This window comes from Dermacentor andersoni, chromosome 2 (genome assembly GCF_023375885.2).
Source record: "Dermacentor andersoni chromosome 2, qqDerAnde1_hic_scaffold, whole genome shotgun sequence".
NCBI lineage: Eukaryota > Metazoa > Arthropoda > Arachnida > Ixodida > Ixodidae > Dermacentor > Dermacentor andersoni.
This window is the reverse complement of record NC_092815.1, coordinates 130,860,636-130,888,597: the sequence shown is the minus strand read 5'-3', so window position 1 is coordinate 130,888,597 and position 27,962 is coordinate 130,860,636. Positions and strand designations below refer to the sequence as shown.

Genomic DNA, 27,962 nt, shown 5'->3' with positions numbered 1-27,962 from the left:
CGCTCCCGGATGTATAGTAGATGTGGTGGCGGATACATGTATACGCGGAGTCGACGGCGGTCGACACCCGGTGCGTCACTTCCTTATATAGCACGCGTTTGACATGCAACGCCTCTGCGAGCAGGGCACCCGCGCTAACTCCCGATCTCAACAAACTGCGCCAAACACGCGCAAATTCCTCTCGGCTATCCTGCTACACTGCACAGAACTGGTGACCAGCCGTACGGGGACCGCGAAAGAAGGAGTGCGGTAACAGGAACTGGCACGTGTATGCATACGAAACGCGGCCGTCACGACCGAAAGGCATCCTTCCCAGCGTGCGGAAGGAAGTCTCCCCGCACGTCAAAAGCCAGCGCTAAGAGAAAAGAAGCAAGAAGTGGAGGCAGGAAAATAAATAAATAAAAGAACCGGCCTCGAGGAAAAAAATAAAACGCTCGCCTGAGGCCAAGTGAAACAAGGGGGAGATGGGCAGGAAGATCTCCCGCAAGGTCGTTTCCACCACGCGTAGCGGCTGCAGCAGCGGGCAGACGCAGCCGTGCGTGCGCATAGCAATATGCACTTCTCGTCTCGCGTCCGCCTCCTGGCACAAGCAGCGGGTACACGGCGGGGCGTTCTATGACCTCACCGACGAGAACGAACCAGCACGCAGGAGAGAATGCGGCGACGAGAACGGCCAGAAATGCGGGTGCACTAAAGCCAAGTTGCGCGCTCGCGCCGCCGAGATAACGACGCTATACGCCGGAAATTAAGTACCGCAGCTGGAAAGGAAGGAAGCGGCAACAGAAGGGGAGAGGGAGGGGGGGGGGGGCAAGCTACTGGACTGCGAAAGCTGTGCAGTAGGCATGCAGCAGGCATGCACACAAACACCACGCGACGGCATTCCCCACCTGTATAAGAGCATCGAAATCGATCGTACTCGCATCGTCGATGAGGCGTTTAACCCCCTCTCGCGGTGAACAACGAAGACGCTAAGAGCCCACCCAACAGGATCTAGCGTGAACGCGTTATCGCGGTGTCCAAACGTGCGACCAGACCAGATCCATTGCGTGCGGCCTTGTTTTATAACGGGTCCCCTTATTTCGGTCCTACAAACGGTGCTCCGCGCATGCCACAGATTTGGGCGGAGAAAGAATGACGCGGTTCCCAGCGCTGTGGGAGTGCCTCGGGGTTTAAGCGATAATTTCGTCGTACGCGTGCTCAGAACTGGTCCCGCGCACTCCCGCGACGACGACGGGCGTCGACTCGAAAGGGCGATAACGAAGCAACCACGGCATTTCTGGTTATACGCGACCGTTTCGCCGCGTCGCGAACCGATGACGCGGAGGCACGAGATTTGCCTTGGACTCCGAACCGGCTCCCTCACTGTAAACAAGGACGCCTTTCGGAAAATGCGGCTTGTGTAAGTGTTACACACCAGCGAGTGGGTCGAAACCAAACAGTGACATCAGCCCCAGTTTCGGATTACGATACACGCGGAAGCACAGAGCAACTACGTTTTCATTACGTGTTCTTCCTCATACTGCTCCCCACTACCACCACTCATTCCTTCTAATGCGTTTTGCTCGCTCCCTTCGCTCGCCATTTCGTGCGCCGCGAAATTAAGCCGTATTAGATGTGCCTCCAGATACTCAACTTCCGGGGATTAATAGAAGCACCATCCCGCTCCTATACAGACTAAAATGCACTTGCATAACGCTTCAGCGCTTCCACACAGGCAGCTTTAATGAAACGAAGACGAACTAATGGAAAAATGCCAGAATAGCGGAATTAAAACACAAAGGAACGGCCACCGCGCTGGCAGCGGCATCTTGCGAAGTCATATCAACCAATAACTTGCGCTAGAAATGTGCATGATGAATTTTCGCGAAAGAAAAAAGACAAGAACCGGGAAAATTGGCCGACGATTACGCTTCTTGGTAATGCAATCTTTGAGCGCAGCTGCTGCCTTATTTCAACAACAAGCAACCGCATACAGAACACGTAGTGCCGAACTGAGGCGGTTCTACGTTTCGGATTGGGCAGCACACACCGCGATCCGCCGTTATCGAGCCGGCGCTCCGGCGACGCGCCATCTTACCGGGGGTCGCTACCGCGGAGAGGGGGGAGGGAGATTAGCAATTTTCATTTAATGTTTCTTCTGAGTTGGGATGATGAAACGGGTGGAGAACAGGGGTATTGAGTAGAGGTCACACGCACATTGTTAGGATCGGCCTCCAGGGGTACTGCTCTGCAACGCTATTTCAGCCCGCGGTGGTGGCGCCCTTCAGAAAACCGGCGAGGACGACAGCGCTAACCGACCATGAACTTCCTTCGGAGAACTGCGGACTACGGCAGCGTTAATCCACCATGCGCCTCGTTCGTAGAATCGGTGACGACAGCAGGGCGGGCCACGTTTGGCACCCAACGTATTGTTAGTTGATTTGCCGGGTCCTCATGGTCTCTCTCGGCAGCAAGAAGAGCTTCCCTAACAAAAGGGTGTTTTGCGGTACGAGGGCCTCAGGATTCGTCACAGTCTGCTGAAACTCGTGGCGACTACAGGAGAAAGGCAGCTCTGGACTTTAGAGGCGCAAGACAATGGGCAACCGGCAGCCGCGCTGCGGGGGTCAGCTCGGGGAACCGATGCGCTTTTCAAGACTCAAGATAATGGACAACCGGCGCGTCGACTGCGTTGACGATGACGTCGAACGCTTCTCTCACCTAGGGATCTAGGGAGAACGTAGTGTTTATAAGCGGCTATTTGTCGGCTGCTTGGGTGTGCTCGTCATCGTGCTCTGTGATCGTAGTCGTGAGCTGTGTGCTTGTTTGCCGTATGCTTCGTCTTGCGGGCTCCATTTGGGAATCACGCTAGACTGTGTAAATGTATCGCTTGTTTAAAATGTAAATACTGTAAATAAACCCTGTACGCCTAGTTCGTCCCAAGTTTCTCTCTACGACCTACAACCCCTTCAACTGGTGGCAGCGGCGAGATAGTCCTCCAAATCTTACAACATTCACTCACAGATAGGCCTCAATGTGGCCGCACAAGGTTGGGGTGGGAAGTTGAAGTAAGGCGGCGAAACGCTGTCTTTCAAATCACCGCAACGGCACTCGGGTCCCCTTATTTCGGTCCTACAAACAGGGTTCCGCGCGTGCTACACATTTGGGCGGAGAGAGGTATAGGGCAAGCGTCGAGGCGGGAGAAGGACAGCCAGGCGCAAGCACTGCCAGAGGCGACAAATGCCACAGAGGAACGCGCCCAGCAAACGGGGAAGCGAGAAACACGGTTGAGAGCCGTACAGCCACGCGACGCGGAGACGGAGAGCCGTGGATCACGCGCGAGGCGGCAAGGAGCGCCCGCCGGTGGCACCGCGGCAGTGCCGCGACAGCACGAGAAGGAACAGCGAGGGCTGAGTGGATGGTAGCGGCGAGAGTCACCGCAACGGCGCTACGCGGAGGAAGGGGACGAGAGGATAGGCGAGAGCACTTGATCCGCCTTTGGAGGACAAGGGGAGAGCAAGAGCGGGAGCGCGCGCAGCTAGAGCAGCGCGCGGATGATGACCTTTGTTACGGCGAGACCGACGGCGATGCACAACGGCGACGCGAAACGCAGGAACGGGCGCCAAAGAGCTGCGCTCTAAAACTAACTGCGATGATCACGTCGTTGCTGACACGTTTACACTATCGATGTAAGTAAAATATAGCACGTTGTTGCAGTAAAGATCGTCCGTGCTTTTGGTTAAACACATCCTCACAAGATGCCGCCACAACCTTTGCTGAAAGCATCTATGTTATCCGCTATTGCAGTACACATCTATGCTATGTATAGCACGACTTCGACATACCTATGCAGCGGACTATATGTGTGTGTGTGTAATAATAAATATATATATATATATAAATCGCTGTGTCGCCGAGTGAAAATCGCGCCATGTGAAACAGCCTACAGAGACGGCGGACATTTGTTGCAGGCGTATATATTTGTTGCAGCGCGGATATATTTAGGTAGCGTTTGTTGTTGCATTGCGTAATTCCGCGGAGAAGGGAGCCGTTAACCAGCACATATGTGGTGGTAGTACAGGTAGACACCACGTGATTCCCAAAGAGCTGTAATAGTTGGCGTTCGGCGACGAACGCGCACGCACACGCACTTTTGATCGGCGCCTTTGTGATGGCGGTAAAACTCCAACCACCGACCACGAAAACGGGTGAGAGAGCCAAGGAAAGGTATTTGCTGTAAAAAAGCGCTCGAGCTATACGCCTAAATGTCGTGAAACCAGCGACATTTATAAGTACAGCGAGAGCGAAGAGAGCGCGAGGAGGAAAGCGGAGGAGCAGGGTAAAGCCCCTTAAACTTCGTAAAGTAGCGACACTCTCCTTCTCCGCCTTCACTCCTCGTTCTCCTTTCTTTCAGGCTCCTTCCTCGACCGTGGCGCCGCCTATACCGCTCGAGCGTAGCAACGGCGCCAACATGCGCTCCTCGCCACTTCGTAGACGCTTCTCGAACGAAAATGGCGCTGAAGCACGGCGCGAGGGCCCACGTGATGCTAATACTTCAATAGCGACGCGGCGTCGGCCTCGGCCAGAGCGCGCGAGGAGGAGGCGGCATTCTTCAAAGCGTGGCGCTACTTTACGAAGATTAAGGGGCTTTAGAGCAGGGTGCAGCGGAAGCATGAGGAGGAAAGCGTAGGAAGCGACCTTGAGGCACCACCAGATGGCGCTCACGCCCGCGCATCCGCAGCACCGCCCGTGCGAGGGGAAGAAAAAAAAAGGAACCAGAAAGCTCACCTTCGCGCGTAGCGTCACCGCAAGCGTTTCCCGGTAAATAGAGGCTTTTAGCCTATCCGCTATACCAGTAAACGGGAGCGGTTCGGGCGGATTGCCGGATTTGCGGGGGTGTAAACGTGAGCGGCCAGAGCGGTGCAGCCGCTTAGTAGCGTAGAGTTCAACCAGACAAACACAGAGCTAAAACTGCAGTAACCCACTATATCCTGCTATTGGTGCAAATTTTTGGCAGCGGCGTAATTGTGAAAACGATTACGCCACTGTCGCAAATTTACACCAGCAGCTAAGCAGAATATAGTAATTAGCGTTGTGTTTGTGTGGTTGAGCTTTGCGCCACCAGATGGCGCCAGCTATCTGGCCGCTGTTAGATATGGGGTCTGTTTCCTGAGCCCCTTCGAGTTCCCCAGACCACATCAAATCGCACCACAGCTCATTGAGGAGCGCAGAAACACGGATGCCACATTCCAGAGGCGGGCACGTGCAAACAAGTTGAAGGCCCCCACTTCGTACGCCGCCGGTGGGGCTATTCAATGCTTGACTCTGCTAAAAAGCGAAGGGATAGCCCGGCATTGTTGCAAGTAAATTGGGTCCCGAAGCAAGATGGCTGTAATGCACCGTGACAACAAGACGGCTGTGATGTACCCGGGAGGGCCTGGCAGCGCCTCACCGGCCGCCTTTGAAGAGAGCATTGCACCACAGCAAGGCAAGACCGCGGGGAGCCACCGGGTGTGACACCACCGCACGGGTGCCTACCATTGGCCGAAGGTGGCGTCATCTGAGCGGGCTCTCCCATTGGCCGAACATGACGCGCCTTCCAGAGATCGAAGGCCTTAAAAGACGCAGACCGAGAGATTCCAGGGATTCCAGAGCATTCCCGGATTCACCTCTCTCGAACTTCTTGCCGCGGGCCGCAGCGACCGAGTTGCTGCAGGCCCGTAATGACTGTACGACTGTTCATTGACGTCTCACTGTAAATAATGTAAAATAAACCTCCCAAATGTTTTTCATCCCGACGTCCGTCCCCAAGCCCTATACCGCTCACGTTTACGCCCTCGCTAAACCGACAAACCGCCCGCGCTTGCCGGAATACCGGACACGCTAAAAGTTACATTACGATTGCATAAGCCTGGAAACGGCAACTGTGTGGTCAGTCTATATCACGGAGGTCTATATGTATGGCGCCGCGCGTCGTAGCTCTGCCATATAGCGGTGTTCAATAACGCACTTCACGTGTGCTTTACGTTATTTGTGACGATTCAACTGTACGAATCAAGTTGGCCTCAACATTCGAGACAACTGCCGGTAAGAATCTGATTAAACCACATCCGCAAGCATATAAATTTACATCGCGAATAAATGTATCACGTAATCGAGCTTTCCCCTTAATTTCGAACACGATTGCAGGAAATGTGGCGTGTAACATTCCAGGGAGTCTCAGCAGAGCATATCGAGTGCCCATGAAGCTGTGAAGAGTGAAATCAAAACAAGCGTATTACGGCAAATCAAAGAACAGTGCTCAATACAGTTCGAAGCGTCATCTGCACGGCGGAGAATTAACACGGTGACACATAAGAAAAATTACCGATTAAGAATATATATATATATATATATATATATATATATATATATATATATGTATATACTCTACCATCCTGGAACTCCGTTCTCGGACGCTACCCTCTGCCATGCCGGACGCCGACCAGCAGACTCTTCCATCGCCACCCGTCCCTTGCGCTGGCACCGTTCGCCAGCGGGAGCCTCCCATCTTCAGCGGAACCGACGACAACGACGTTGAAGAGTGGCTGTCGTCCTACGAACGGGTGAGCGTTCACAACAAATGGAATGACTCGGACAAGCTGGCTTACGTGTCATTCTACCTCGCGGGCGTGGCCAGTCTCTGGTTCAGAAATCATGAAAGGGATATCCGAACGTGGTCGGCGCTCAAGACGTCGATTACAGAAGTATTTGACCGACCCGCCGTCAGGAAACTCCGAGCCGAGCAGCGTTTGCGTACACGCGCACAGGACACGGGTGAGACATTCACCAGCTATATAGAAGACGTTCTCGATTTGTGCAGGCGCGTGAACGCTGCCATGACGGAAGCGGAAAAGATCAAGCACGTCATGAAGGGAATCGACGATGACGCGTTCCAAATGCTTTTGGCCAAGGACCCGCGCACTGTTGGCGACGTCATCAGCTTGTGCCAGAGCTATGATGAATTGCGTAAGCAGCGAGCTCTGACAAGGCGACATCCCACACCAAATGCGGCATCACTCTGCAGCCTTACCACCGGCCCAGAAAAAGCCTCCCTGATAACGCAAATCAAGGATTTCGTCCGCGAAGAAGTCGCACGACAGCTATCTCTGGTGTCCGTCACTCAGGAGTCTGCCAGCACTTTGCCGTCTCATATCCGTAACGTAATCCATGAAGAGGTCGCGGAAGCGCTGCCGGCTGTTCACCAGCAGGATGTCGTGGCTACACCAGTCACTTATGCTACGGTTGCTGCAATGGCCCCTCGCACTGTGCCCGTGCGTCGCTTCCAGCAGCCTGTGCACCGCCCTCCACCTCCCGTCCCCTGGACCACCACTGCCGTCGCTTACCCGTGGCGCACGCCGGACAATCACCCTATATGTTTCGCATGTAGGTGTCCCGGTCATGTCGCAAGGTTCTGCCGCCGCCGCTCGCAGGCGTTCGATGACGATCGCCGAGCGCCCTATGTGCCGCCTGATTCAAATGCGCCTTACGGACCTTTCGACCCATCACCAGCTCGCTCCCAGACTGATCGCCGTCCTCGCTTCGAACGCCTCCGGTCACCCTCCCAACGTCGTCGATCGCTTTCCCCTATGCGTCGACGACCCGTCTCTAACGAAGAGGGAAACTAGACGACGCAGTTCCTGAGGCAAGAACTGCGCAAGTGTCGACATGCCGAAGTCCTCCTCCTTTACCTGCCAATGTCATTGATGTGCTTATCGAAGATGTCGCTACAGTCGCCTTAGTCGATACCGGTGCCGCTATTTCAGTTATGGATGCCAGGTTTTCCCGTTCGCTTCGTAAAGTGACGACGTCTCTGTCTGGATTGTCGCTCCGAACGGCGAGTGCTCAACCCATTCACCCTACCGCTGCTTGTACTGCCCGTGTGATCATACAGGACGTTTTGTACACGATTGAATTCATAGTTCTTTCATCGTGCTCCCACGCGGTTATTCTAGGATGGGATTTTCTGTCACGTCACAATGCCATCATCAATTGCGCTCGGGCTGAGATTGCACTTTCCCACCTTGCTGACCTGGCCTCGGTCGATGCTCACCCTGCCGCTAAAATTGTCGTGAAAGAAGACGCCTGTATCCCCCCGTGCTCGTCAGCATTCGTACCAGTCTTCTGTAGTACCATATCCGATGGGACGGTCTTCTTCATGCCCTCTCATCACTTTGTTACCCGAAAAGCGCTTCCTTTGCCCTTTGCAGCTCTTGACCTTGCCGCCGGTGTGAGCGCGATGCCCATTTACAATCATCTTTCATCGCCGCTATCACTGCTCCGCCGCGAATGCCTTGGTTACGTCGAGTCGGTCGATTCAACACGAATTGTCTCCGTCCTCGACGAAGTGTCTTCTACTGCCGCCCATGAACTGAGTGCCCTCTCCGTACCAGACTCAACATCGACTGGTGTGTTCAGCCCATTCATCGCTGAAGATCTGACGCCTTCGCAGCGATCTCAACTTGTCGCAATCCTTCAGCACTTCCGCCTTTCTTTCGACGTTGCGCAAACCTCTCTTGGCCGTGCATCGACAGTCAAGCATTACATCGACACTGGCACTCACTCACCCCTGCGACAAAGACCTTATCGCGTGTCCGCTACGGAACGTCGCGTCATTGCAGACCAGGTCGATGACATGCTCCGTCGAGGCGTCATTCAACCTTCCCAAAGCCCATGGGCCTCTCCCGTGGTCCTCGTCACAAAGACGGTTCCATCCGCTTCTGTGTTGACTTTCGGCGGTTGAACAAGATCACGCTGAAGGACGTCTACCCATTACCACGCATCGATGATGCTCTGGACTGTTTGCAGGGAGCCGAGTTCTTTTCTTCGCTGGATTTGCGGTCAGGCTACTGGCAGGTTCCAATGGCAGAGGCCGATCGCCCGAAAACTGCCTTTGTTACACCAGACGGCTTGTATGAATTCACCGTCATGCCTTTCGGACTTTGCAACGCACCTGCTACGTTCGAAAGAATGATGGATAATGTTCTGCGTGGCCTCAAATGGAAAATATGTCACTGCTATTTTGACGACATTGTAGTGTTCGCCCCTGATTTCCCAACACACCTGCTCCGCCTCCAGCACGTACTCACTTGCTTGACCAACGCCGGGTTGCAACTTAACTTGAAGAAGTGTAGATTTGCTGTTCGTCAGCTAACAATTTTAGGCCATGTCGTGTCAAAGGAGGGTATTCGCCCGGATCCCGAGAAGCTACGTGCTGTTACTGCGTTCCCAAAACCTACTACTATGAAAGAGCTACGCAGTTTTATCGGCCTCTGCTCTTACTTCCGGCGATTCGTTCGAAACTTTGCGTCAATTATACCGCCTCTCACGCAGCTCCTTGGCGGCGCTAGAGATCTCTCATCATGGTCTCCAGAGTGTGACGACGCCTTCACAACCTTGCGCCGTCTTCTCACGACGCCACCCATTCTTCGCCATTTTGACCCACAAGCGCCAACCGAAATCCATACCGATGCAAGCGGTGTAGGCCTTGGCGCTGTGTTGGCACAGCGTCAACCTGGCCACGCAGAATACGTCGTCGCATACGCGAGTCGCACGTTAACCAAGGCGGAGACCAATTACAGCGTTACAGAAATGGAGTGTTTGGCCATTGTGTGGGCGCTTGGCAAGTTTCGCCCATATTTACACGGCCGATCTTTTGACGTAGTGACCGACCACCACGCACTATGTTGGCTGTCGACGCTCAAAGATCCATCGGGCCGCCTTGCCCGCTGGGCATTGCGAATCCAAGAATACGACATCCGCGTGGTGTAAAGTTCCGGGCGAAAGCACTCCGACGCTGACGCGCTATCCCGATCACCGCTTCCCCCGAAGGCCAGTGACGACTCCCCCTGCGAGTGCACATTATCCTCTCTGGACGTTGACACTATCGCTGCTGCACAGCGTAATGATCCCTGGACTGCCTCTCTGCTCGACCTTCTCTCGGATACGTCGAAAGTTCCAGCGTCACGTACGCTTCGGCGCCAAGTGCCTCATTTTGCGATTCGCGACCAGCTACTGTATCGACGCAACTATGCCCCAGAGGGACGCACCTGGTTACTCGTCATTCCGAGAATCTTGCGAGCAGAGCTCTGCTCCTCGTTCCACGTCGACCCTCAGTGTGGCCATGCGGGAGTCTTCAAGACCTACGAAAGACTTCGCCACCGCTATTACTGGCGGGGAATGTTCGTTCGAAAGTTCGTCCGCTCTTGTCATGAGTGCCAACGCCGGAAAGCGCCACCGCACAATACCGCCGGTGAACTCCAGCCTTTACAATGCCCATCCCGACCCTTTGATCGCGTGGGCATAGATCTCTACGGGCCGCTTCCGTTGACTCCTGCCAGCAACAGGTGGATAATCGTTGCGGTAGACCACTTAACCCGTTATTCGGAGACTGCTGCTCTACCAAATGCTACAGCGCAGGAATGAATGAATGAATGTTTGGTTTTTATTGGCGCAAGACAGGAGGTCGCCAATTTCCTACTTCGTCGTTTTCTCCTTCGTCATGGAGGTCCACGTGAACTTTTAAGCGATCGAGGCCGCGCCTTCTTATCTGAAGTCATCGAACAACTGCTAGCTGAATGCGCTATTGTTCATCGTAAATGCACTACTTATCCACAGACTAACGGTACCACGGAACGCTTTAATCAAACTCTTGGTGACATGCTCGCCATGTATGTCTCACCTGATCACTCTAATTGGGACCTAGTTCTTCCGTTTGTCACCTACGCCTACAACACCGCGACTCAGGCCACTACCGGATTCTCACCCTTTTACCTTCTTTACGGCCGTCATCCTTCGCACACCAACGACACCATTCTGCCCTACCGGCCGGACCCATCTGAATGCCTGCCGATCTCGGAAGCCGCCAGACAAGCAGAGGAATGTCGCCAGCTTGCCCGCCGATTCACCTCGGACGACCAGAACCGCCAAAAAGCCGTTCACGATGCCCAGAACTCGACTCCCACTTTTCTCCCGGGCGCTCTCGTCTGGTTGTTAGTGCCACACCGCAAGCCTGGGCTCGCTTCAAAACTCCTTCCGAAGTACGACGGTCCATACCACGTTCTCGAGAGAACATCACCCGTTAATTATCTGGTTGAGCCGCTAACGCCACCGTCTGACATGCGACGTCGTAACCGCGAAGTCGTTCACGTTCAACGTCTCAAGCCGTATCACAATTCTACCATCCTTCCAGAAAACTAAGTCGCCAGGATGGCTCCTTTATTTCCGCGGGGCCATTGTAAGGAAGATGAGGAACGTGCGCGCAGTCAGCAGCATCGGCAGCATCAAGCGCGCAGCAGAGGCTCGAGCTCGGGGACTGTGCTCGGTGCATCGTAGAACCGGCGGTCGCTACGAACCCCAATAAACCTCCTTTATAATATATATATCGAGTCGAAACGGTGCGTGAACCACTGGGCGTATTTTATTAGCGTTTCGCAGTATCCATCCAAGGTCCAGAGGACGCAGTAACGCTTCATTAGGGGCCTTGGGCTTTAAAGATAACAGAGGCAATGTTAATAAAATGCAGGTGAATAATATTAAAAGGCGGCTGGACTATTGGTGGCGAAAAAAACAAAGGTGGGGAACATAAAGAATAAATTATGAGCCCAATACATTTCTATCAGGTTCGATGGTTTTCTTTTTGTTTTTTTCTTTTTTTTTGTTTGTTTTTAGCAGGAAACCGTGTACCTCAAGGGGTGAGAGTAAGCGCGGAACAGAGGCTAGAATAAGGTCTACAATAACGCGCAGGCTCAACGCAGAATAAAGGTCAACGACCCAGGGCCGCATTTGCCACCACCCCGATTCCGAAGGGCATTGCGCTGCCTTCTCATATTCACCCATCCAACCCGCGCAATTCGTCGCCGCAAATCCTGGAGCGGAGGATGCGGGCAAGCGGTGCACAGAACTACGCACAGGCCGACTATCAATCACGAGGGATGCCTCTGTCAAAGCTTCACTCGACGGCGGGCGACAAAACGAGCAAGTGACAAGAGCTGACGAATGAGTGGGCGTAAAACAGTGGCAGCTCAGAAATGACGGCGGAAACCGCTCGCAGACGGGCGCGAAGTGCGACAGAGACGTCAAATCAAGCGCGGCAGGTAAGCCTGCGCACGCGCTTCCGGTTTCGAAGCTTAGCTCGTAATTGAGCACGATACGCACAGCACTGTACGAAACCTGCCGATGGAAGACAGTTTAGCCGCGAGCAGCTGTGCGCATTTAATGCACGGTAGCAGGAAAAGGAACAAAAAAATGAGCATACGTACTCCCTCTCGTTCCCTTTTTCCCCCCCTTTGTCATTATTATTTTTGAATATATCCACAGGCCTGTTACGGCACTGTAACTCAGCAGCTGACATCCGTTTTAATGGACAGTAAATGTAAGCGCTAAATTAATTTAACTTTAATAAAAGTTATTAGTTTTTCTTTTTTTTTTCAGGACATTCGTTCAGCTCGTGGTAAGAGGTTGATTACTAGACAAAAAGAAATTAGGTTGAAAGCTTTTTCTTTCTCTCTTTCCTTCCTGTCACTCGCGGGAGGCGCTGCATCTGTACGTCAGTGTGACGTCGCGAACTACATAGGGCTTTTTTTTTTTGTGCGTGTGTGCCAATGCGACGCAGCAAATGCGCTCTAAACTCGCTAAGTTCCGTGTTTGGCTCGGTTAAAATACCATGCATAGAGTAGAAAAATTACCTACAGGTCCGACCGTGAGGACTACGTCAATATCAATGACGTCACATGCGCGCTGGTGTGGGAACATCGAAGCGACGTCGCAATTCGACTTTGCACCCTTTTTCTGGCTCTAGCGGTAAGGGCGTTTTTCTTTAATATCTTTCTTTTTTTTTGCTATTCCAGAAGCGTAATTCACCAATGCAGCGCAGCAACTTATCCTCCTCCTCCGACAACACCGGAGGAGCATGGCAAGTAGTGCTGGCCCACCGGTGGGGTCATGATAAAAATGAAGCGAGACTCAAAAAAAAAAAAGTTCTGCCGCACCCGGCCATCGAAAACCGGAGACCTCGAACGTCAAGCGGCTGCCGAACAGCGCTACGACATGCGAATGTTTCGCGACTCGTCACAGGAATGCGCAATTTTCACCGTAAGCTCGCGCACACATATACACGCACCACATACAGGCATGCAATACACTCCCGCCAAAGAGAGAGACGTTCGTATAATACACGGGCGGCAGCAGCCAGCCAACCTGTTTCTCCGGCCAACGGGTGTAATTTACTCTTCCTCTTCTTTTCGGTTCCGTCTGACTCTTCTGCCGTAGGCCAAAGGCACCGATACTCGCTCCTAATGATGGGGTGAGCAGGTACACCATCCTCGCTTTCTCTCTCACCCTTTCTCTGGGCGTCCATATTGCATCCCATGACTGCTCGTCTTCATTCCTCGCCGCACTCGACGGCGAAAACACCAAGCATGCATGCATATATATATATATATATATATATATATATATATATATATATATATATATATATATATATATATATATATATATATATATATATATATATATATATATATAGCACCAGAATTAAAAGACTTGCACAGGAGCCAGATGTCCCACCAGACACGCGAGTCTATAGCTACGACGCACTAATTATACATGACGAAGTGTACGTCGTCTTCCGTGAATTTGCATATGCCGCCGGCGACCTGTAACGCGCGCTGCGACGTGTGTGTCTCAAGGGAGAAGGTGACGGTCGGAGAGGATGCGACAGGCGCAAAATTTCGACATAATCCGGACGCGCTATCGATGGTTGTGACACGAAGTGCCTTGAGGCAGTGTAAAATTGCTCCCGCTTTTCTTCTAAGGGTCACGAGAAGTTTTGGCCGAAAAACGTGCTCCCGAAATGACACGTCGTGAATTTCGGAGTATAGAAAGAAGCGAGGGCAGCGCGCGAAAGCGGCATAATTCGGGCTGATCACCATCTACTGCACCCGCGGCTTAGACGACGGAAAAGGAGAACACTTTTTTTTTTAATACTTAACTCCTCTCGCCGTTACCACAGCAAGGCCTCTTGTTTCTATTTTTTTTAATCCCACATTATATTACCTATAAAGTGCGAACATTTAGATATATTCTAACAGTAACGCCCATACGTGGAAGCTAGTCGGGCACTAAACACCACAAAGTGGTGTGGTCCTTTCTTTTTTATATATTTCGGTGCTGAGTTTTCCCCGACAAAGTAACTGTTGCATATGCATTATGGATTGTGGGCTCCAGAAAATGTTATAATTTGTGCATGCGTGCATATTACCAAGGGTCCCCGCGACAACAGCGCACCAGCGCGAATAGACTTCCTCCTCTTCCAATTTGTCACCATCATATCAGGCGCAGTATCTAAGCTCGTTATACATTATGCATGTATATACCCGTATGCATGTAACGTACCTACATATATAGCACACATTGCATACTGTATGTATGACCACACACACACAAAACTTCCGCCCAGAGGAGTTAAAAAAGTACAGGGTCTGTTAAGATATCTCGTAAGAGGTGAACGGCGAAAGCCTACTCATCCTCCTCTTATCATTCGCCTCTTTCTCTCTGCCTCTTCTCTTTCTCTTCTTTGTTTTAATCGTTACTGCTCACTACTAAGCATTTTTAGTCATCTGTAATCAATTGTGGTCATTACAAGGCATGTCAGTCATTATTAGTCATTACTGGTCATTACTAAGCATTTTTACTCTTTTCTAATGAATTCTAGTCGTTAGAAGTTGTCGTTAGACATATTGGTCATTCCGTAGTCATTACCAGTCATTACAAGTACTTTCAGTCATTATTAGTCATTACTGGTCATTAATAAGCATTTTAGTCATTTGTAATCAATTGCGGTCATTACAAGCCGTCGTTAGACATGTTGGTCATATCATAGTCATCAGTAGTCATTACAAGTCATTTCAGTCATTAATGACCCTTGCAAATCATTTCAATCATTATCAGTCATTACTAATCAATTGCAGTCGTTACAATTCAACGTTAGACATATTGGTCATTTCATTCATTATTAGTCATTGCTGATCACTAGTAAGCATTTTTAGTCATTTGTAATCAATTGTGGTCATTACAATCCGTCCTTAGACATATTGGTCATTTCGGAGTCATTAGTACTCATTATTAGTCATTAGTAGTCATTAGTAGTCATTATTAGTCATTACTAGTTATTATTAACCTCTACCAATCTCTATTATAACGTTATCATTTACTAACTGTCACTATCAATCATTTTTCATTCTGTCTTTAATCTGTCTTTTTATGGCACGATGACGCTTCGGCGGACACTCCGGCGGTCAGGTCTGCTGACACAAACTTCACCATGAGCCTGGGAAGGCTTTCGCCTTAATAAAACTAGTTGCAAAATTGCTTCTGGGTCGTATAGCGCGCACCCATGTTATCTCTCGCAATTCACACGGGACATTCACACATGACATTCGTATAGCTAGATTCGTTCTCGATCGCGTACGCAAAGCGCTTAATGTATTCTGTCAAACCCAACAGCAAGGGAAAACGAAGGTGTTCCATTCTGTGAGTCATCGGTGTATACAGGTTGTGTAACGCTTGCAGCAGTCAACCTCCGTCAGCCAAGGCGGCGGGCGCTCAGGCGCAAATCGCAGACTGGCAGTTTTATACGTTGGAATCGCTGTTTTTTCCATATTTATTACTCTTTTGCCTATAACTCATATATGAATTCCGCCCATAAGGTAAGGCAGGGTGGACCAAAGAAACTTCGCCCTTCGAATATATATATATATATGCTCGAACGACAACGGCCGCTCCCAACGTTTGCTCCCAAACGTTCAAATTTGTATTGTTTCTTTACGCGGAAAGCTGGCGGTCAATTTTTCTTTATTCGCCTTCGATCAGTCAGTTACCGTGATCGATCGCTCCGCATAGGCGACAAAGCCAGAGAACAATCGCCAAGCGCATTCTTTGTTCTCCATTTCTCCGATACCAACTGGAGTAATATGCTCACGTGTAACTTAGTCGATACACGATCCCAAAGACCCGCGGAAACAAAGAGGCATTATTCTTGTCCTCCCCCCCCCTCCCCCCGCCTTCCTTTGCACTATATTGCTGTATAGATGTTTCGCAATGTAGCTGGCATTAGGCAAGATAACACGATGTCGGGTGTCCAGCTGTTACAAACTCCGCGAGAAAGATAAGCCTTTCTGATAAATCGAATACAGCTGTATCGCGCGTATAGCCCCTTCAGTCACGAAATTATAGTAGATTGTTGATAAATATGTCAAAGATACACATTTTTATTCAAGATCAGGCGCTCAAGATTACGTTAAGTAGAAGTGAAGCTGGTAGCACATCATTTTCGCATTCCCTACAGCGAGATAGTAATTACACAGCAACTCAATTTCAAAGTAGGGCGCATTCGCCACGGAGATCCGAGAGGGCTCGCTCGACTGAGCGCGAGTGGCGACCGAGGGGTGACTCGCGGCAACCGACGTTCACGTCGGCAAGCGCAGCCTGCCCGTCGCCCCACCGAAATGCCTCGCGATTTACATCGTTCACGTCTGCTCGTACCGAGATCATCGCGCAATAAAAGCGCAATCGTACACAGAGGTCCCGTTCCTGAACATCTGATTGGTGTAGTCGCTCTGCGACCGCAGGTCGCACGACTGAAAAATGATGCGGTCGAGCGCGACTGACCCAAAACAGTCGCGAACTCGGTCGTGCGACCTCTGCGGGTGGACGGTACATGAACGAGCCTCCGGCGTTGTCAGTCAGTTAGTCGTGTCGAATTTTCACGTACAGAGAATCCACCGGTCGAAAGAACGTGCACATTTTTTATTATTGGCTTCGGGGCCACTCTTTACAAAACGTTCTACACTCCGTCAAACACAGTTCAGTATACATAGTGGTCGCCTGCAGGCTGCAGCACCCCTCGGCACATTGAGGTGAAACGAGGCGATATTTACTAAGGCAAGGGGCTCAATTTACTTTTTGTTATACATGTACGGTGTTTTATATCTCCCTCGCGCGCTCTTTTTCCACCACTGCAGCTGTTATAGCTGAAAAAAAAAATAATAATGGACAAGTCGCGCATACAAAAGTGCACACGCTGGCTGAAAGGGCCAGAGTTGCCGCCGAGAAGCTCCGGCTCCGTATGCGCGTTACGGTTACTGCGCATGCGCGCAGCTGCCTGTATACGATCAATGAACACGCGGAGAGGAACCCATGAACGCATGGTGCACCGTTATCTGGCACCGTCCCGGTTGCTAACCCCGCTGAACAGGAAAACAGAAGGTGGATGTCGATATGATGCTTACACCGCGAAAAAGTCATGCTGTATTTGTTTCAAAGGACATACGGGAATCTTATGCAGGTAATTCCAGTGTCTTACAGAAATGCGTCTGGAAAGGTGAGCACTCGTTCGTTATCTGTGATGTGCAGTATACTAAAAAAAATGAAGAAAGGAATCCGCTCGCAGCTTTAAAGAGAGGTAGCCTACATGCAACGCATTAAATGCTGCGCGCTGACACATGCAGGCCTCGCGAATGTCAGGCGTTTCTCCGCAGCCTCGTATACAGCAGCTGCGTCAGCTGGGTAATAAGCTAAGCGGAAAACAAAGCAGGTCTCATAAAACCTGAGACTTTACGAACAGCAGTTGTGGCATCCGCAACTTCAAAATAATTTACGATCCGACCTACTGCGCTGCAACTACAGTCGACTCGGCTTTCGCATCTGGTTTTGAAGCGTGGAACGCTTCTTCGAGCTTGTTTTCGTATACGTTTGCGTGTGGGCTTGACGAACCAGTCTGCTGCTAAGCACGGCTTCGTGGGTTCCGCCCTGGGCTTCCGAAAGCGGTATGCAAAAGAACACCCGCGTACACTGTAAACAGATTTACACCCTAAAGGGCGTTTCTTCTATTTAGTATGACACGCATACACCCTTATGGGTGTATATGTGCCAATTGTAGGCCGATTTGCACCGTTAAGAAGCTTAAAGGGTATAAATCGGTTAACAATGCACCAAGATTTCGGTGCTTTTTTTTAGGCGCCCCCGACGGAGTCCAAACTTATCTTCGATTATGAATTCTTTTTTTCTTTCTCCTAAGCCCTGTTCATCGGTGCGACAATATAAGTTAACTAATGAACCGAAGTTTTTTCTTTCAAATCATATTCAATGACGTTTAGAAAAGAGCACCTAAGGACGAGATAAAAACATACTTTATGAGAAGGGTGCGGAACATATGAGGCAATTTCGGAGCGAAATGCATGGAAACCACCAGGCGGGGAATCCGTCACACTCTTTGTGTCGCGGAGTAATAAGTGTTCCTTGACTGATGGAGTCTGGACGACACGGTATATGAATGGCGGGCGGCACTCTGGCGGCAAAAAGTTCTTTTCTTCTTCTTGTTAAATGCTGGCTGGAAGCACATTAGCGCAAGAGCGCTCTGGATCATACACATATCTCTTCTGTTATCACAAGGCATTCGTATCACCGATATTAAGCCGCAGTAAAAAAAAATGTATAATAAATAAACTTTAAAAAATACATTCGGTCTAATTGCGCGAAGCACGCATGATTAATGCCTACCTCTGAAATAAAGCAACGCGCACCGCGGTGCGACCTGGAACAGCCCCGCCCACAATGAAATATATTGCACCACAACGAGAAGGCCGCACAGTCTCCACCAATGCTCGTATAATTATTGCAAGGCGCTGAAAAACTCCCCGCAACGACCGAAATCCGCTCCCTGCGACAAGCAAAACGCAACAGGACCTGGAAGGAAAATCGACATTTGCAACCTTCTTTTTTTCCCCATTCGACGCCCTTCTACGGCCAACAGCCTCGTTCACGCGAGGCCACGAATATGAGCGGACCTAGTCGGAAGTCGGGATGACCGAAATGAATTTAGCAAAGCGGTTTCCTGTCACTGTCTTTATTGCGATAGCTATTATGTGGGCACTCCAGGCGAAATTTGGCCGTCGTCGTTGCCTTGAGGCTCTGCACATACTTCGGTATATGTATGCTATGTGTCATACCATATGTTATTATCATGCTGCATATGCGAGTTATATCGACTATTCTATCCCAAAAATTGCTCATACCAGGTCTTTACATTTCTCACTAAATTATTCCTCAGCATTTTTAGAATGGCAGCCCACAAACGTCACGTAACACTCGCAGATCATGCCTTTTTATTTAAATGTTCTCAGACGATTAAAGATTAAAAGTGCGAAACAATGTCACAGCTCAAATCTGAAAGTGGTATAATTTTATTGGCGCGGCTCGTTACGGGCAGCGTAGTGGATCCTGTTCGATGTCATTACAGGCCCTGTGGTAAAGCTTCTATGCGTGTCAGAAGTTCTGACGTACCTGTGTATATCACGTCCGCTTTAGTCGGACCCACGTATAGTTGGAACAACGACCGAGAAGTTCAACCGCAACGCTAAACCTTGCTATCGTAGTCAGTGCTTCGCCTTTGGGGCGAAACTGCCAATTTTTGTCTTGAGAAGGCATGGAAGAGGATAGACAGCGGGCTAGCCTGTCGGTAGATACCTGAACTGTAGAGAGCTGACTCACTCCTCGCAGTCCGGCAGAATCAACCCGCACCGACGACGCTTCCCCCCAAAGCGCTTCCTCGGTGCATTTCGATGGCGTCTTCCAAGATCACAACAACCACATTTCAACCAGACTAAGCCCACTCGAAACGACTATGCCGGATTCGTGCAAATGTAGGTACACGGCGCTTGGCAAATGACGGAGAAACAATTCATCACGAAATGAATGCAATGCCGACAGTTCCTTTGCCACACACCTCAACGGTGGCTCACAAGGGGCCGGAACGGCTTAATAAACGCACCCGTGCGGTTGACCACGCAGACAGCACATCACCGCGAGCGCGAAGTGATAACCCGCGTACGCGAGTCAAATCCGAGGGACGCGACAGTATTCAAATTCATCCAGCCCGTCGGTGCACTCGGAAGGCGTCTGGCACTGCCATGGCACTGTCCCCTTTCCGCAGCGCTGAGGCACGTGGTAAAGCATCGCCTCGAAGCGAGGAGAGAGAGGGGGGGGGGGGGGGGGGCAGTTGCGCGCTGCCTGCGTCGGGGCCTCCTCGTCCGCTATTACGCCGTCTACGAATCGCGCGTGCGCGGCGGACGCTCTTTTAACGTGGAAGGTCAGTAGCCTTGGGGCCACGAAGACGACGGTGACGCCGCGGCAGGTGCTGGGGAAAAGGGAAAGGGGAGCGCGTTGAGGGTAGGGGTCCTCGTACAAAGAAAGGCCACGTCGGCCGCGATCAACTCCCCCCCCCCCTCTCCCCCTCAACCCCCCATTTACGTAGGGAGGGAAACACGGCACCACAACCGCCAGGTTACTTTCTCTCCGAACCGGATTCCTCGCCTTGGCCGCCAGGGCAGCCCAGAACTAAACGACGTGTCCAGCGCCGTCAGACGCCCCAACAACGCAGCGCCGGAGGCACTATACTGCATGCATGCCAGGTACGGCGAACCTGCGATCCAGACGCGCGTGATGGCCGCGAATCGCAGATGGTGGAAGTTTTTCGTGCAGACGCGCGACCATCAAGCTATTCGGCTGCCGCCCGTCAACAACTGCTACTGCGAGAGGCAGGAACACAGGCCACAAACAAGTGGCGGGAGAGGCGCGGAAGGACACGTCATACTGTCGCTTTTCTCCCTCTCTTTACTCACCTGCAGAGTGCGTTAAATTTGCGGGTGCAATTCTAAGCAATCTGAATGCGACCTGTTCCTTGTTGCCAAAGAGCGTGAAGAGGTAGCCAATGTACGGCGGTACCAGACAACTTTCGTATGCAACTCTGGAGTTCCTTCGTTGTTTCCGGGATCTTATTTATTTATTTATTTATTTATTTATTTATTTATTTATTTATTTATTACTTACTTGTTTGTTTGATTGTTTTTGGTAACGGTCACATACTTGCGAGAACGGCTTAAGCAGCAATGCGACAGCTCCCCTCTCAGATGGACGAAGTGTCCGCACTAGACAATACCCCGGTAAGACGCGCAGCCAGTTTCCATATGAGTTCGCTCCGTGCAACAAGTGACATGTGCGTAATGTGGTGACGTCCAGAAATACAGGAGCCGTCCGTAAAATAAATGTATTTGAGGATGTACACAGACCAAAATAACTTATGGAAACACAATTACCAATCAGCGCGAGGGGCTACCAATCTGCAAATAATGACCCCCGAAGGCTTCATGGCATTATCTAACCACAACGCTATCCTGTTGAAGACACCACGTGAACAGGCAAAATGCTGCAATGCCAGTGAGCCTGCACCTTATAGCGCTGGAGAAATCCTTGGGCATGTCGCTACCTCGCGAGCTTCGCGCTGAATGTACAATTTGCTATCATCCTGCGACTTCTAAATAGGCACCGGATTCATGGCATTACGCTGGCGTGTGTAAATCTACAATAATCAAACAAAAAGACTGCAGTACGAGCTCTCGCGTCGGTAGTTTTCCCATGAGTTCTCACACGATGGCGTGCTGAAACACCATAGAAGAGGAATGAATGAACATATGTTTGCAGTGGCTCTACTGAAGAAACAAAGTAGCTGTCAGGAGCGGAAAATAACTTGCCATCTCATAATAAATTCACCTGGCAATTAACCACAGCCCCATGGACACGAAGAAAGATTTGGTCAGCTACGTCGTCCTGCGACGATCCGATGATATTTAGCATCCACTGTTTGATCATTTGAGCGTTGGGTAAAAATTGATGCAAGGTAGTCAGCGCGCCATCCTAAAGATTCTTTTTCTTTTTTTCTGGAGATAAGGTTCGCACATGTCTATGTATATTCAAAACTCATCGGAACTGTTGAATGATAATCTCGGAAGAAGCGCGTATTTTTTGTTCGTTCGTTGATCTCCCAATTTAAAAATCATTGAATCCCGCCTATCACGCTATAAACAAATTTCTCTATATCCGTACAATTATTACGGCTTTGAAGTTAACACAACACTTTTTGTGACCTAGTTTTAAGACACTGCGAAGGTGCAAAGAAAAAGTTTGTATTGAAAATCTTCAAAGCCGGTTACTAAATCAGTTATCTCTACTCCAGCTACCCGCATTAAAAGCCAACTTGTGAGGTGAACCCTAATATAAAACCGCGAAGGTGCGAAAAAGCGATGCGCGTGAAGACAAAAAAGAAAGAAATGTCAGAATGTTTTTACCCTTCTTGATGGCACAAAACTTAATTGCTGAGTTGCTGCACTGAAGGCTTGACACAAAGTCTAATTAGCCGCCCATTGCTCAATGTCGATAGATTATGTCAGCCAAGTTGCACTGCCTATAACAACAAAATGGATCGATTGAGCACGGGCTATGCAAGAAAAAAACGAAAACAAAAGAGGAGGCAATGAGAAAGAAAAATCGAAGAGTATAGGATCAAATTAATGAACATACAGAAGACATCGTTCATCCCGTTCTTTCCGCTAATTGGTGCTCAATTACGCAACAGTGCGGCCTTAGACAGATGACGGCGAAAGACACTGGCTTCGGTCACAAGACTCGCTCTTGCACGCAGGCCTCTTGCAGCCTTTGTTAACGTTGCGTTGTACTGTTGCAACATACTTAATTGCAATACGATAAGAAACAAAGGAAGGCGAAGCGGCCAGCAAGATTTACGAAGAGGCACTGATATGTCGCAGATAAACCACCGCTCTTTCTAGAAGACAGCTCACACTGAGAAGGCTTGCAAGAACATAGGCGAATATCGGTCACCAATGAATACAAGGCGAGTCGCTGGTTTGACGCACGACGTCGGAAGCGTGTGACGCATCACGCTATTTGCATGATAACGTACTGCATAGAAATTGAAACTGCACGAAACGAACGTGCAACTTCGCGGCGAAATATCCAGCGTACAAGTTTTAGAATCGAACTGCATCAATACAGGCACTGGTCATATTAGACCTGAGCGAAATGGAAAACGAAAGTACTGAATAGCTGTACTCGCTGGCTTCGGAGTAGGTGCTCTATTGCCATCTATTCTATGAATTGACGTGTGCCCGGCGATTTCAAGAGACGTACAGCGTGCTGTGTAATGTTCTCTCGGTATCAGAAAGTGATCATGTATGGCCGTGGGGTACCGCAGAACCCAGAAAACATTGCCGGACACTGTAGCCATCATAGCCACTAAAAATGATCTCCAAGTTAACTGCCCTCTCGAGCTTTCTCCGAAAGGCGGCTATTACCGAGGTAGCCGGAGACGGTACATGGTTATTACCCGTGGCAGTCCACCCTTCCCAGACATGCCGCCGCTTTCATGGGGTTCAAGGCTGAGCGAAGTGCACCGCCTGGCTCACTTGTCAAGCGAGGGCCGCGTTATGTTTCTCATCGAACAGGATGCGTTAAGACGCTGATTCGTGCAAAACCTTCGCTGGGGTTTCTCGCCGCGTTATGGACAAAGCTTTCCTTTACACTCGAACTACTGCTGGCTATTCTTGCAGGCGTCGAGAGAAACAAGCCAGACCATAACGCGGTAATCACTCAGAGATAGCGCCTTCGGCGGTGTCGATAAGCGTCCCGCTAGCGCACCGGTTGGAGCTACTGCTCAGACAACGGGTCCAGAGCAGTGCCAAAAGGAGAGGGGAAAAATAGATAAAAAGGTGGCAAGGCCCTAAATGAGTGCAAAAGACCTCGTTAATTGCGTAGAAGCTAAATGGACAGGAAGCTCGCAGAACAACGCGGGGCATACTGACAAAAGCCGAACGACGCCGTTTTTCAACCCGCTTCCTTTTCACCGCAGGCTCTATCGGAGGAAGCACATGACGGCTCCACCGCACAACGCTTTTAGACACATTTTCTTTTCGGTCGAGATTTAGACCAGCGATGCGACGCTTCAAAATTTGCTCACCTGTCAACAAGATATCCCACGCGCAGGTCTCAGCGACCGCCGTCGCAGAAGCGGGTAATCACAGGGTTTCACGAGCACAGACTGTTCACAATCCCACCTGTTCCGGAGCTCACAGACGTAGAACACTGCCGCTGACGGCCATCGCGAACCGCGAGTGCCCTGTCGAATTTCCGGGTGCTCAACGTCATTTCCTTCAAAGCGAGGCTTTGTTGTGAGCTGCCGCCATCTACTAGCGGTCCGTGGCACTGCTATGGTTCATGGCGCTTCAGCCTGCAGCGGCAACGGCGAGAACTAACTAAATTTGCCCACGGCCGCCTCGATCACGCGCGCACGGCGGGGCTTGCTCCGGCCGTCCCATTCAGCGCGCACCCCATTGGAGAGGTGTAATTGGAGAAGTTTCCTCGCGCGCCGCGGAGCGGCGCTGTTCTCCCACTCCTGCCGACGGCGCGGCGGCATGGCACATGCTTGGAGAAGCGAATACATCGGAGCCCTACAACAAGCCCGACAAGATGCATTTCTTCTCTGCGACAGATGGACGCTTGAATTGGCTTGAGGACGAATTCCCGCAGTACCTTGAGAGTCTCCACAGTGCCTGCAAATCAAGTGGAAAAAAATTCCTAAGCCCAGAAACTTACGAGGCACTGCTGCTCACAAGCAAGTCTTCTGTTCTTTGTATTAAGTACTTGCTAGATAGTGGGTTCTTTTATGTCTTCACGAGAAATCTGTCAAGTGATCCGGTTGAGGTCCTGTTCAGTGCTTTGCGTCAAATGGCGGGTTGCAATGACTGTCTAGACGCTAGAGCTGTCACCTTCGGCCTTGAAAAGTTACTCCGGACTGGCATCCTGTGTGCATCGCAGGCATCAAATGTTGGAAATGGTCAGATTGTTATGAGGTAAGCACACAAGTTTTGCTGCAAAGTTAAGTGTATTTCACTGTATATGAAGTTCTTGCGGTTTAATTTCACTTGTTCACTAATGCTAGTCTGTGCTGAACATGCTAGAAAATTTTCTTGGCATTTTTTCCTTCTGATGTCATTTCTGTCGTATTCATTTTTTTGTTCTCCAGCATGTACAGTGCTTCTACATCAACCCAATTGAGCAGAGTTGATCCAGCTGTGCCGAGCGGGACATCTTCAGGACTGGACACATCGAGCATTCCTCAGAACACCTCGGCTAAAACCAGTAGTGCACTACTCAGGTATGCACATCCCCTGCAGCACCATTTATTTGATGTCAGTTTTTCAAAAAGGACGCGCGCTTCCTTTGGTTCTTTTACCTCTGTACACCACATACAGTGGTAACCAACTTCTTGTTCTTGCACTGTTTTGTTTTTCAGCTTGTCTGAACCACCCGATATTGCGGATGATCAAAGCAGTGTGTCAGCAGCAACTAGCGATTTCCTACTTTCAAGCTAGTGCTGTTTCCCCATGCTTTTGCACCTTTTTCATGCCGGTCACTAATATGTAGTTTCTGTACCGTTTTGTTTTCTAGCATTTGTGAACCACCGAGTTTCGTGGATGATGTCAACAGTTTGCTGGCGCCCTTGAAAGTGATGCCCTGTAAGTAGGCAGACTTCATGTATTGCGCATGCAGTTATAATAGCCTTTCGAGCTTATTACTTTTTCAAGCCGGGATTGGAGCTCCATATTCCTTAATTAGTCCTGATATATGAGCACTTTGTTCTTACCTTTTCTTTTTCAGTGCAGCGGCCGCCTTCAACAGTAGAAACCGCTGCAGTAGCATACGTCGCCGGTTTCGTCGTGAAAGCGATAGAAGAACAAAGGATGTGCAGCGCCTGCCCGAGACTGAATGATTCGGAACCATCAATATCACCAGTGATGGGACTTATTAACCACCGAACTAGAGGAGGTTTGGTGTTCCCAAAGCCCGAGGTTGTAGCTGTTCTTGTAAAAGTAAGGCCATCGACATCGCAGTGCCACGTATTGGCACAAACGATGTGTGCAAGAAGATCACGGTAATGATTTTGCCGCATCTGGAGAGTTGTCCTCTATTTATATGCGAGGCAAGAGAAGACCATGCCTCGGTCACATCGTCAATAGTGGCAAAGAAATTCATAAAGCCCCTCCTATCAAACATTGTTGCTCTTGTTAGGGACAGAGTGGCCTATCGCAAAAAATTAATCACTAAGCCGCTCAGTCGAAAGGTTTTGCGCGTTTAAACAGCTCGAGCGCGCGCGAGCTGACAACTTTTTATTGTAAATAAATTCCTGCATACACTGACTTTGTTATGCTGGTAATTTTTACCACGAATATAGTCATGATATTCAAGTACACAGACTAATCAGAGCGACAGGACGTTGCCCTCCGCGGCTGTCGACTCTGGTGAGCAGATTCTCTCGTACAGGAGGAACAGTGATGAGCTCGCCTAAGGAATATAAAATTGACAGCTCAGCGGGCAACATCGCCTGCCCATTTTCTTCATAGTGCAATTGCCATTTTCCTTCCAGGCTGTTTTTTGACCGGTAAAGACGTTCTGACCGATCTTGTACGTCATGCACAAACGTTCATGAATTCACAGGGGAAAAAAATTACTACTGCGTTGCCTCGTGAGACGTGGCACTTCTTTTATATAGAAGCAATGCCTTTCCATACTTCCATGCTTTCATTGGCCTGCTGCGCCCAAAACCCGCAGATATGATTGTTTTCCGGGGAGCACTCGTTTCGCATGGCATCATGAGTGCCCGCTTCGGGCAACATGCGGCCGCAGCGTCTGGAGCTTAGTAAGAAAATAAATACCTAGCCGCAGGAGTAATTGGTGTTCTTGTGTAAATTTGTATTCATCGCGGTTTTCCGCCACTCTTCATCACGCAATACGTCCAAGGCGCCGCAAATCGCCTCTTGCGAAGCCATAGCAGGGGAGGCGAGGGGTCGGGCACGCGCGCCGCGGTGCGGCGAAAAGAGCGGCCGCGCCACTCTCCGCAATTACGCCCTCTCCGTCCGAATGGAACGGCCGGAGCAAGCCCCGTGCGCGCGTGATCGAGGCGGCCGTGATTTGCCGCGGATCCCGGCATTATTCAAATAAGCTCTATCGACGCGCTTGTGCATTTCGGCCAGTCTCCTAGATCAAACCATTCCAACTAATGAGGTAGGTGGCAACACGACCTATTGCAAACCAGAACGCATCAAAATCGGGCAACCACATACTCAATAGTTACGTCTGAAACTTCAAAGACGTCAGCCGACTTTGGTTTCGATAGCGAAGTGAGAAAACGATATGACAGCATGAGAGCTACGATAGCTGAAGCGAAACGAAATAATTTTCTTATTAAAAACTGGAGATAGGAATGTCACTGCAGGCCTTGGTCTGTCTCCAATAAAATTCGTTGCAGTTCACTAACTCTGTGCATTCACGTGCATACAGATGTTTCTGCGTTGTCTCTGTGCCCCGAAGAACAAAGCGGTCCACTGTATGTCCGGATTTTCCTCTCTCGCAAGAGTGCAATCGTCTAGATTTGCAGCAGATAAGTTTTGGTTGGTAGCTCTGACTCCTTTCGACACACATGTGCAGTGCACTGACATTGCCTCCGCAGTCACTTGCAGGTAGGACGCCAGCAAAGCGAGAGCGACACCTTTGAGTGTTCCTTTTAACAGTGGACCACACTGTACAATGGCGTTCCCTGTAGTTTTCTCCCGAAATGCATAATGAAGGATTTCTGGGAGAATTTCGCACTGAGCGCCAATGTAACTCCGCCGTGATTTTGGTGACAAATGCCTCAAAACCGGTGCCGGCCAACTAGCACCATTTTGAGCCACACATGTAGTGAATGGCGACGACCTAGGATGTATGACTCCTTGTTCAAAGCCTTCGAGTGGAGATGGTACTACATAATTTGCATTGCTTAGTACTGGCCGCTCCCCGCATCTGCCCCTGAGCTGCCGATACGGAAGCCATTTGCGTAAAAGGTAATATGAAGTATTATTTGTAGTATATTATAAATATGTGCGTTCAACTGGAAATAAAGAACACATAGTTTCGCGTTTTCACCTAGTTTTGTACACGAAAAGAACATGTAATGTTTTCATTCATGTCATAAGGTGCACCGATAAGCTTACAAGGTT

At 50.1% G+C, this 27,962-nt stretch overlaps 2 protein-coding genes across 7 annotated transcripts in view; one reads left to right on the top strand and one right to left on the bottom strand.

Annotated features, from left to right (window-relative positions):
* The window catches only part of Pgant5 (polypeptide N-acetylgalactosaminyltransferase 5), a 390,813-nt gene extending 366,764 nt beyond the window's left edge, over positions 1–24,049 (bottom strand). For all 3 annotated transcript variants that reach the window (XM_050187571.3, XM_055076249.2, XM_055076248.2), the window contains exon 1: positions 23,885–24,049. The gene's annotated coding sequence lies outside the window, so the exon portion shown is untranslated. The remainder of the gene's footprint in view (positions 1–23,884) is intronic.
* Positions 24,050–24,282: 233 nt separating this feature from the next.
* Positions 24,283–26,123, top strand: LOC129383658 (uncharacterized). Of its 4 annotated transcripts, XM_072286268.1 has the most exons (4): positions 24,283–24,776; positions 24,950–25,081; positions 25,375–25,442; positions 25,590–26,123. In XM_072286268.1, exons 1-4 carry the CDS (start codon positions 24,346–24,348, stop codon positions 25,694–25,696), a joined length of 738 nt encoding a protein of 245 aa, XP_072142369.1. In that variant the 5' UTR covers positions 24,283–24,345; the 3' UTR covers positions 25,697–26,123. The 4 variants fall into 4 exon arrangements, 1 of the variants encoding a protein (XP_072142369.1); XR_011892565.1 differs by having other exon boundaries at positions 24,283–25,081; positions 25,585–26,123; XR_011892564.1 differs by having other exon boundaries at positions 24,283–25,081; positions 25,220–25,442; positions 25,585–26,123.
* Positions 26,124–27,962: the final 1,839 nt, after the last annotated feature.

Excerpts from the sequence above, each read along its gene's own strand:
- LOC129383658 (XM_072286268.1), top strand. The coding sequence starts at position 24,346 with ATGCTTGGAGAAGCGAATACATCGGAGCCCTACAACAAGCCCGACAAG. Across the intron at positions 24,777-24,949 it reads AATGGTCAGATTGTTATGAG|CATGTACAGTGCTTCTACAT; the intron begins GTAAGCACACAA and ends TTTGTTCTCCAG. Across the intron at positions 25,082-25,374 it reads ACCAGTAGTGCACTACTCAG|CATTTGTGAACCACCGAGTT; the intron begins GTATGCACATCC and ends TTTGTTTTCTAG.